Source organism: Kryptolebias marmoratus, linkage group LG23 (genome assembly GCF_001649575.2).
Source record: "Kryptolebias marmoratus isolate JLee-2015 linkage group LG23, ASM164957v2, whole genome shotgun sequence".
Taxonomy (NCBI): Eukaryota; Metazoa; Chordata; class Actinopteri; order Cyprinodontiformes; family Rivulidae; genus Kryptolebias; species Kryptolebias marmoratus.
The window spans coordinates 15462000-15472239 of record NC_051452.1 but is presented as its reverse complement, the minus strand read 5'-3'; the positions used below and the strand labels follow the sequence as shown (position 1 = coordinate 15472239).

Genomic DNA, 10240 nt, shown 5'->3' with positions numbered 1-10240 from the left:
AAAATTTGAATAAAGTTAGTCTTCTAAAACGCGATTGGTGCTTTTACACTTAACGAGTACATATATATGTTACACCTCTTTTGAAAATATAAAGCTTCCAGATTTCAGTGATATGTATCATTAATATATATGTCTAGCAAATCTGTCTCTAATTTGCACATGAAAAGTGCTAAAAATGCGACCGTCTGAGACACCAAAAATGCTGATTTAGGCAATTTTTCAGACTAGCTCGTTTCCATGGCAACAAAAGTAATATTTTTGAAAATACTTTGGGATGTGCCACTTTATACCTAAATATGCATGTGTGAAAAGTTTCATTAAGATCCGCCAACCTCAACTTTCCACCCTATGACTGATTTTCTCTGTCGGCTGCTCTGTCGGCTGCTCTTTTTGTTGCTGCAGGTAACAGGTGCTGTGTAGAATAAAGTACCCCTACTGGGTTATATGATAGTATTATCTTCAGAGCACATATCTATCATTCAGTTCGTTCTGATATCAACAGAATGTAATTTGTCCTGTCTACAATCAACTTTTCATATATCTCAAATGTTAATCTTGGAATAAATAACTTCACTTTTTCTATCCTTGTGTATTGGGCTTTCAGCTTTAAATGTCCACAAGTACATTCTCCCTTTCCAGTATGAACACTAATTATCTGAATGAAATGTTACCATCAGGAAGTCAGATTTCACTTATCTAAAATGTGAGTTAGTAACTATAAGCTCAAGTTTTAGATATAAAAAAGAAAAACTTATTCTGGATGTCTCTCTATGATTTTAAATTTCTAAAAAACACTGTAGGTTATAAAAATATCATTAGGAATGTTTAGTATTCACAATACAACTAAGAAAATTAATTAAGTGGAATAATATTTGGAAAGTTTGGATACCTAATAAAATTACTTACTGGGATATAATTTTTACATAGAAAGATAAAAGTAAAAACTACATTGTAGATGTCTGAAATGTGAGATTCTCCTGGTAAAACCTCTAATTCAGTTATCCATAATACTCATTCAAGAGGAATATATTTGTGGATATCTGGAACTGAGAGCAAAAGACACATAAATGAGCCATACTTACATAGCACCTTTCTAGTCAACCAAAGTATTTTACAACCCAATCTGTGGCCTCATTTACCCATCCACACAGAACTCTACTGCATCTCTACAAAGGGGATTGAGGGGTTTAGTGTCTTGCCCAGGGACACTTTCACATGTGACTGCTGCCAGGAATCAAACTTCCAGCTATTTTATTGAAGGACAACTGCTCTAACCACTGATCCACAGCCACCTGATGATGGGTAAAGGATAAAGTGATGTGATTTTTCCAGGTAAAATGACATCTGAGGTAAGTGAAATGTTGATTCTGAATAGGAATTAGATCTTAGATAATAATAATAACGGCGTTAAGTGGAGGGCCCCTTGTCTGTGCTTCTCCTTGTACCTCAAAATGACTGAATCCACCTCTGTCCTGGTGTTACCTCAAAGTGCAAATCAGCTCAAAACAACCTTAGGATGTTGTCAGGCAGAAGATGGTTTTAAAAAAAGACACCTGACATTTTAATCAAACCGAAACACCTCGTCTGACGTTGAACAAAATGGTTAGATTGTAAAATCAATGGCTATCATCGTAAAAAGTTAGTTTCTAAATGCAAAATGTAATCAAAATACAGTATGAAATGGATATTTTAAGCATTCCTCTCTTTTAACAAAGCTGATGTGTGCTGAGACTGACTGAGAATAGATAGAACAGCTTTAGATCTGTCCTGGGATTAACTTTTTAACAGGTGTTGCTCTGAATACTCTCCAGGCTTGATTGCTTTTGTTCCCCAAAGAGCCTAACATAAGGCAAACTAAACTTGGGAGTGTCCAAACAAGCAGGGAATATGTTGCTAAGCAAGCAGATTTAAAAAAAAAACTTGTTTAAAAGCAGATTTTAAACTTCCGTCCTTCTGAGTTAAGAGCTCCACCTGTACTGTTTGTCTGAGGATCCTGGTCTAATGCTGCAGGCTCGGTCATCGGGAAAGGCAAGGAGCTCCGTTCCCTTCGTGCTCCCTCTTTTGTCTCTGTGATGTTTGTGGAGTTGGGTTTTGTCAGAACTGAGCACGGCAACACGGGTCAGTCCCCAGCAGTGAGACAGTTCACTGCACTGAATGTGAGGCTGTAATCCAGCTGCACTCTGAAAGCCTGCAGTGACACAAAGTTTATCTTAATCACTACAATAAAAAAAGGATGAAAGAATTGAGTAACTGCATTGTGAGTTTTGTTATATTTCTTCAAACTATTGTTAAGCTTCTAAGGTACCTTTAAGTTTCTAATACTCACCAGGCAGCGGGTGGGTTGTCACATTGTGGCAGATGGCAGATAAGTGTAGAGTGATTGTGTGGAAGCAGGAAACCTTAACTTCTGTAGCATCTTTCCGAGACACAACACAGCCTAAGACATCTATCTTTTGACGGACATAGAAACGCCCTTGTTGGCGTGCACTGAAGGTCAAAACTACATCCTGATGAAGACAGCACAGAGAAGACATTTAGGTGGGCCTTTATTTAAACAAACAAAAAGTAACTGAAGCTGGACTAACCTGGCACTGCCCAGGGCCTATGGTGCCTGCGGAAGGCTCGGCTGTAAAGTGCGCTACTTTGCTAAAGCGGAAGCTCACAGGAAGATGAGGGCAGAGATTCTGCAGCACACAAAGGAGATCCAAACTTTGTCCAATCGCACAGCTCAGGAAGTCAAATCTGTGAGAGGGAGTGGGCACTAGAGAAACAGGGACTCCAGAGCCGGTCACTGCCACCTCCACGCTGCTGTTAGCTGAAGAGAAGAAAAGAAATCATCATGTTAGGCTATATTTTAAGGGTGCTAAGGCATAAACACTGAAACCCACTTATAACTACCGTATTTTCCACACTACAGGGTGCACTGGATTATAAGATGCACTGTCAATAAATGGTCCATTTTCAAACTTTTGTCATATATAAGGCGCACTGGACTATAAGGCACAACGTTGCGCACCTCCCGATTTTTGTAACTTTGGGCACGTCACGCTCCATTCAAAATGGACGATTTCGGTGCTCTAGTGGAGCTGGTTCGCCTGGATCAGTATTTATATGATCCCTCTATGAGAGATCATAAAGATAATCAAATGGTTCAAAACTCACAGAAGGATACTGCACCGACGTAAGTGTCAAGTATAAAGCCTACATTGCTCGCTCAGGTCCGCGCGCTGTGCACGGAGCCCTGCTCGACTATAACTGAGCCTTAATGCTGTAGGCGGTGCGGCTTTGTTGTTTATCAAAGTTATACTAAAACATTACGACTTCTTACATATATAAAGTGCTCTGGATTTTAAGGTGCACTGTCGTTTTTTGAAAAAAATTGAAGACTTTTAAGTGTGCCTTATAGTCGGGAAAATATGATACTCTGTTGGTTTGTAGTTTTCTCTCAGTACCCCCAGAGTGCAGAGTGTGTACATCCAAACTCTCATTGATTTCCATTGTATTTGAGATCTGAATTTTCTCATCAACACTGGAAAAGAAGGGTCTTTTTAACTTGTCGTATGTGCAATCCACATACTCAGCTATGCTGCTCAACCCACAAATGTTTTTCAAAACAATTTTTCCAACAATATACCATTGTTTGCCAAGATTTGTTAAAAACAAAGAAAAATAAACACCCAAACACAAATGTCTTTATTTTGTGCTTTGTTTATTCATTCAGCTTAGCACAGCTGTGAGAATGTGTTTTACATAAAAGGTGCTGTAGCACCCTCAGCACACCCAGTTCCCACAGCCTTGAAGCTCAGTAGTAACACTCAGTTTATTGATTCACACAACTGACTCGAAGCTGAGCCAGTCTGTAGTCAGTTTAAAATGGTGAGCTTGGGTGAGTACCGTTCTGGTGGGTAAAGCCATGTTTGCTGTCCACGATGTCAAACAGAAGAAAAAGACAATAGTCCTGCCGGCTGCCTGAGTTTTCATGCTTCTTCCTGTCAGATGAGAGACATAGGACGACATGGAAATGTAAAGCTTGAAAAGAAATGAAATCCAGCTCTACTTCACCACCTCCTCGTTAGTATAGTGGTGAGTATCCCCGCCTGTCACGCGGGAGACCGGGGTTCGATTCCCCGACGGGGAGAAACATTTTAATTTTAATTTCTCTCCTTTTAACTTCTGACGATAGACTCAATCTATAAAAATATCCGTAATGAATTCTTACAGTACACAAATTTTGTATTTGAACTAAAAGTGAAAAAAGTCATTGTTAAGGCTTTGTTGACCAGCAGTTCTCAAATGCACCTTCAGAGTTCACATTCATAGACAGGGTACCTCTTACAGACGGGACTGAAGCAGACTGCCACGGTGGTTCTGTCATACGGACCCAGTCGACCATGTGAAGGCACACACACCAAGACCTGCGAGCCGTCATGATCGGCTGGGCTGCACTTCCTCATTCTCTCCACCAGGGCAGCCTCTGCGCCCCTCTGGAGGTCTGTTCCCTGCACAATCAGAGCTGAAAAGTCTTGTCTGTTTCTGCAGGACCCTCCCCCCTTTACAAACTCACAGCAGATAAGGAGCAGCACAGTTGTTTCCGTACATAACCACTCACCATCTCAGTCCCAGCAACGTTCTCCTGCTGCAGGCAGACCCAGTCACATACCTGGGGTGCATTGTTCCTCACAACCACTTTCTTCACATGGAAAGTTCCAAAGTAGATGGGTCCAAACCACAGACAGGTAAGTGGATATCCCTGGAAATTGACAGAAACATAGCACAAAAACCATCAGTCAAAAAGTAAGTTGTTAACATCAGCCTTTGTGGAGTTATTAACCATATCTACCTTCAGGTCAACAACCTCGAGATGCTGCTCCACCACCTCCGCCCTGATCCTGAGAATTACAGCTGATCGATTCTGGAGCCTCACCCTCAGAGAGACAGAAAAAATATCTAAAATTAATTCAAATTGTCAAGTTTTCCAACAGTTTTGAATTTTACATAAGACTGAACCAGTGCACAAATATTCACTTAAAACATCAACTTTACAGGCAGATAATTCAATATTACAATATACAGAATTACTTTTAGCACTGAACAGGTTCCTTTAGCACATGAAAGTCATCCTCAACTTACAGAGCTTTAACATGTATCTGCCTGGGATGTCCTGTCTGAAGCTCCACTTTTAGCCACTGGGTGGTGCCAGCTGCAACGACTCCACTGGACGGTGAAACACTGAGTGAAGACTCTCCACTGCTGTACTCAACTTGGAATGCACCTTTATGTTAACAAACACATTTATACAGACAGAAAGGCAGTCACAGAGAAGAGATGTTACTTTTTTCAAGGTTTAATCTTCTACCTATCTCTCAGCTCTTCGTCATAGGCAGCTCGTCTTACCTGGTGCTGATCCTTCATTGGTTATAGGATGAAGTTTGCTGACCACTTGGTTGCTGGCAACAACGCAACCAAAGTCGAGCAATGAGTCCGTTATAAGAGAGCAAACTCTGGGAGATCTGCAGCAGTTACAGGCACAGCTATAAATGACTGAAAAGCAGCTCATGATGACTTCAAAATGTTCAAATTTTCCAGGATTGCTCACCCAAGTACTGGGATGTGCAGTGTCTCCACATCATCTACATGAACCTGGATATGGTCTCTGACCTCCTCCTCAGCATCTGGAGTGAACTCCAGCAAGCCGCTGACAGACAAACCAGAGGGCACGAACTCAGCTTGGCTGGTCAGGATGAAGTCGAAGAGCTGCAGGAGGGGAAAAAAGGGGCAATGCAGTGCAGGCTACACAGTGGTGCAGTGGTTCGTGCTAATGCATTCTAACCAGAAGGTTCAAACCTCAGCAGGGAATCTGTGAGTTAGCATGGTCTCCCTGTGCAGGTCTAATATGTTAGGTGCATGGTTATGGACTGGTGATACCTCTTTCAGACAGCAGAAAGAGGCACCTTAAACAGAACCAAGCAGGTATGGAAAAAAAAGGATGGAAGCTCCTCAGGGACTAAAACTGTTTATGGTTGATAATTTAGTCCTAATTTGTAGTCAGCATTTAGTTTCAGACACTGGCCACCCTCCACTTGTTTTCTTCTGCTTGGGATGCCCGTGTCTGTAGGAGCAGGGCCATAGCTACCATTAAGGACACCGAGGTGACCTCAGTATTTTTCTGCTGTATATATTTTTTAAAAAATAATCATAACATTGCTTTTAAATGGCATGGTTCTCTGCGTAGCTCCACCAGTTTACTGTAGGAGGCGCTGCAACTATGTGCAGCTGCAGCCAAACTCAATGTCTACGAAGAAGAGTGCAGCTTTGCTACCTTACTGCTAAAATAAAGACCAGAAGAAAAAGAGCGCCACTTACAGTGAAACACAACTGAGGTAACTTGCTAAAAATATTCTCCTTCAATTCCACGAAGCTGAAGTTGGTTTCCGATTGCAGCTTCCGATTCGAAAAATGGCTAAAGGGCGATTCCACCTAATTTTTCACTACCTTCAGCATCTTTAATCTACTCTAGTTAAAAAACTACAACACCTAGACACTTCAGATCTGGACTAGATTATTCTGCACTGGTTGCAGAACATTTAAAACCAAGTATTTGATCTGTGAAACCTTTTTTTTTAATATCCGGACCACACTAGAACTGGTCCAGCTCCAAAACTACAACACCTCAGTGGTATTTGATAAAAAGGTAAAATCTATGCTACAATCTTGTGTTCTGAATGTGTTTGTGCAGCGTGAACAATCAGCATTCATATAAACTAATTCATGTCATTTCAGTGACTCATCATGGTTGTGCCCTCAGTCCTCTGTTGATCCAGATGACGTCGATCCCCATGGATTTACAAACACACACTAATACATGTCATATACACATTCAAGTCACTTATGTTTTAAATAAATGCTTCCATTTTAATTAAGTTTTGGTCTTCATTGTAACTGATGTGCAGGGGGATAATGAGTGGTTGACCTCAGTATTTTTTAAAGTCTGGCTACCGCCCTGTGTAGTGGTATGTTTATAAGAATTCATGAAAGTGAATTTTATAAATAAAGCAAATATTTTGTCCAGAATGTGATAGATGGGAGAAAAATGTCCAACATTTGTCTGTACAGTTCGCAAAATATCTCATGAATCACTGGATGAACATCTGCAACTGGTGAAACGTTGACTCAACTCAAGATGGCCGCCACAGCAAAGCTATCTTAGCTAACACAAAAATAGCAGCTCCGTGTGGTAGCAGCATTCAGCAGTCATTCAAAACACATACTCTGAGCGCTAAAGAATCATGTGACATACTCTAATAAAGTTATTTCCAAAATGGTTATAACTGCATCATTTCTCGACACAATGGTCGTTAGGACACTTCTTATGACTCCTAAATACAGAAGGTCGGTAACGCACTTATAGACAAAACATTTTGACTCTTAAGCTCATATGGTTTATAAAACACTTATAATTGTTACCTTTAGCCCGGGCTTCTCAATAATGATTTTCTTGGAGGTTTTCCCAACATTTGTAACAGTCACTGTCCTCCTGTAAACCTGGCCGACCTCCACACCTTTGAACTCTAAAACCGGTGGGTCAACTCGGACACAGCGTTCACCCATGACGTACTTCTGTTATAATACACCTAAAGTCGTTAAAACGTCAAACGTTAATATTTTTTGCCATAACTATGTAAGTAAAGCGCTGCGTCGGGGACGTCCGACAGCCTGTTGGCTCGCGTGTCAACATTACCGTTGTTACCTAGACACGGAGCCTAACGGCTCAGGTGGCGCTTAACTGCAGAAGGAGCGCTTGTTTTACAGCCTTGGCCAGCCCGGAAGGCGGAGCAGATGACGCCGTTTCATCACATTTAACAGTTTATTTTGTTTTATAGTTGATAGTCGAGTTTCACATTTTATCAACAGGCATAAGGCGATTTACAACTATTTTTCCCACTAATTACAGGCATACATTTTCAAAGTAAGAGTTTCTCTTCTTGTGTCCGTCCTACTATAACAGACAGAAACGTAATTCGAGCGTATCTTATCTCAATTCATAGGTTAAAATAAAACTAATAGCTAACGTAAAAGCTATAAATGCACACAGGATGGATTTTGCACATCCTACATAAAAATAGAGTTAAAAAAAACTGCCTGGATTTCCTCACTCTGCTGCTGTCTTTACTTGCTCTACTGTAATTATTTCTATCACTGCCATGATTTTTTTTCTTTCCTCCAAAAGAAACTACACCTGGACCTGTCAATTTGTGTTTGTCTGCATCTCTTTCCTGTCCCCTCTAACCCCAGCCAGTCGAAGCAGATGGCTGCTCGTCCTTTAGCCTGGTTCTGGTTCTGTTGGAGGTTTCTTCCCGTTAAAAGGGAGTTTTTCCTTTCAACTGTTTCCTCTGTGCTGCTCAGGATAGGAGATTGCCACAAAGTGAAGATTCGTTGCAATCTGCTGGATTCCTTAGATAACTTTTACTAACTGGCTTTTTGTAATGTATGTGAATGTTTCTGTACCGTGCCCTGAGATGACTTTAGTTGTGACTTGGCACTATATAAATAAACTGAATTGAATTGTATATACAGCTCGTATTTATTTTACAAAATAACAAATTTTACAACATACAACAAACATGTAATTTGGAAAACATTTCAGTGAAAAACTGATCAGAACAATGTGTCAATTTCATGTCCAAGTTTACAAAACAGGCATGTTAATTTCCCATATCTCATCATCATATACATTAGAAGCAGATGTGTTTTCATGGGTGGTGGTCAGGTCATAACTGCAGTGGTCTTTGTCAGTTGTCTTGTCAACATGTTGAATAGATTCAGCTTCAGTCCCATCAACACTCACTACAGGCTGAGAAGGAGGATCACTAGATGTATCTGAGCACATATTGTCCCTCTGTGAATCTTGATCCTGGCTGACACCAGCTTCACTTGTTTCTTTAACTTGCAGATTTCCAGCCTGTGGCACAGCTATGTGACCCTCCTCACCAAGAGAAGACGCTGACTGAGACAAACAGCTGACGTTTTCAGATGTCCCTTCTGGTGTGGAGGCTGGCGTGCTGTTGCTCTTTATCTCCTGTAGGTCTCTAGGTTTGCTCTCCAGCCCAAAGAAGTTGTTGCGGACAACGTAGCGTACGCACTGCAGGAGGACATTCCTTTCATGGCGGATGTCTGGGGCCAGTAACTACAGAGTGGAAAAAGACACAAAAGTGTATGAAGAAGTACTATGAAAGACTTTGAACTTTGAGAGAATGATATGGAGCATGAACTAAACAACAAACTAATTTACAGTAAAAGGAAAAAGGAAAGTCCATCTGCTTTCAAGTCTAAGGTTTTACATATCAGGACATAATAAAAGTGGTATGGTCTTTACCAGGTTCTGAAACTATTCTAATCTAACCTCTCGTTTAGAAAAACACGCAACAGATTCCACTGAGTCCTTATTTTTTAAACAAAACAAAAAGAAAAAAACTGTGTGAAAAACTAAGTCCACTTTCCTCCTTGAACAGGATTTAAGAGGTTCAGTATTAGCCAGGAGCTGCTGATCAAATGTACTGATTAACTGACTTTTTTCCTAATGACTGCATTTGGTGTAACCTTAGATTTCTACCATTTCTAGTAAAGTAGGGCGACGTGGCTGTGGTGTATCTTGGTGTCTTCTTCCCCTTCCTCCTCGGCCCCTGCCCACACTTCGGTTATTGAACGTGTTGGGACCAGAGTAGAGATGGGGACCTTTGTCCATCTTAGTGGAGGATTCCACATCTCTAGAAGGTCCGCTGTCCCCAGAAGTCAGTTGGATTCTGTTCAGGATGGCCTTGTTTTCTTGAACCAGCTCTTGGGCTCTCAGAATGGGAGCAGCTGTACACAAAGACATGATAATATGAAAAGACAGCAGTGTGTATTATATATATATATATATATATATATATATATATATATATAAAACAAAAACTTACAAAGAGAAAGCTTTACTTGCATATTTATGTGTAATACTAAGTGTCCAATATTATAGCAGTACACTAATTAGCCATAACATTATGACCACCCGTAGGGCTGAACGAAAATGGCGTAAGGCTCAACTGCACGTTTATTATGACATCTACAAAGAAAGACTACATGACTATCACACAACACTAAAACATGCAAGAGAGGCTTTCTTTGCAGATGTCATAAACAAAACCATTAACAATGCTCGAGCTTTATTTGCTACTGTTGACAGGCTCACAAACCCTCCTGTGAC

At 40.7% G+C, this 10240-nt stretch overlaps 2 protein-coding genes and 1 non-coding gene across 3 annotated transcripts in view; 1 reads left to right on the top strand and 2 right to left on the bottom strand.

Annotated features, from left to right (window-relative positions):
- The window catches only part of LOC119616750 (cilia- and flagella-associated protein 47-like), an 18242-nt gene extending 10451 nt beyond the window's left edge, over positions 1–7791 (bottom strand). The window contains exons 1-11 of the mRNA XM_037973931.1: positions 7465–7791; positions 5597–5754; positions 5395–5510; positions 5131–5272; positions 4841–4925; positions 4610–4750; positions 4330–4499; positions 3895–3989; positions 2586–2815; positions 2327–2507; positions 1972–2188 (exon numbers count right to left, since the gene is read on the bottom strand). Of these exons, the coding sequence (XP_037829859.1) occupies positions 1972–2188; positions 2327–2507; positions 2586–2815; positions 3895–3989; positions 4330–4499; positions 4610–4750; positions 4841–4925; positions 5131–5272; positions 5395–5510; positions 5597–5754; positions 7465–7608 (1679 nt within the window). The 5' untranslated portion in view covers positions 7609–7791. The remainder of the gene's footprint in view (positions 1–1971; positions 2189–2326; positions 2508–2585; positions 2816–3894; positions 3990–4329; positions 4500–4609; positions 4751–4840; positions 4926–5130; positions 5273–5394; positions 5511–5596; positions 5755–7464) is intronic.
- On the top strand, positions 4067–4138 carry trnad-guc. Its single transcript has one exon. It is a non-coding gene; the product is annotated as a tRNA-Asp (tRNA).
- Positions 7792–8557: 766 nt separating the features above from the next.
- nufip1 (nuclear FMR1 interacting protein 1) overlaps positions 8558–10240 on the bottom strand; it is an 8891-nt gene continuing 7208 nt past the window's right edge. The window contains exons 9-10 of the mRNA XM_017426796.3: positions 9611–9858; positions 8558–9184 (exon numbers count right to left, since the gene is read on the bottom strand). Coding sequence (XP_017282285.1) covers positions 8687–9184; positions 9611–9858 — 746 coding nt within the window. The 3' untranslated portion in view covers positions 8558–8686. The remainder of the gene's footprint in view (positions 9185–9610; positions 9859–10240) is intronic.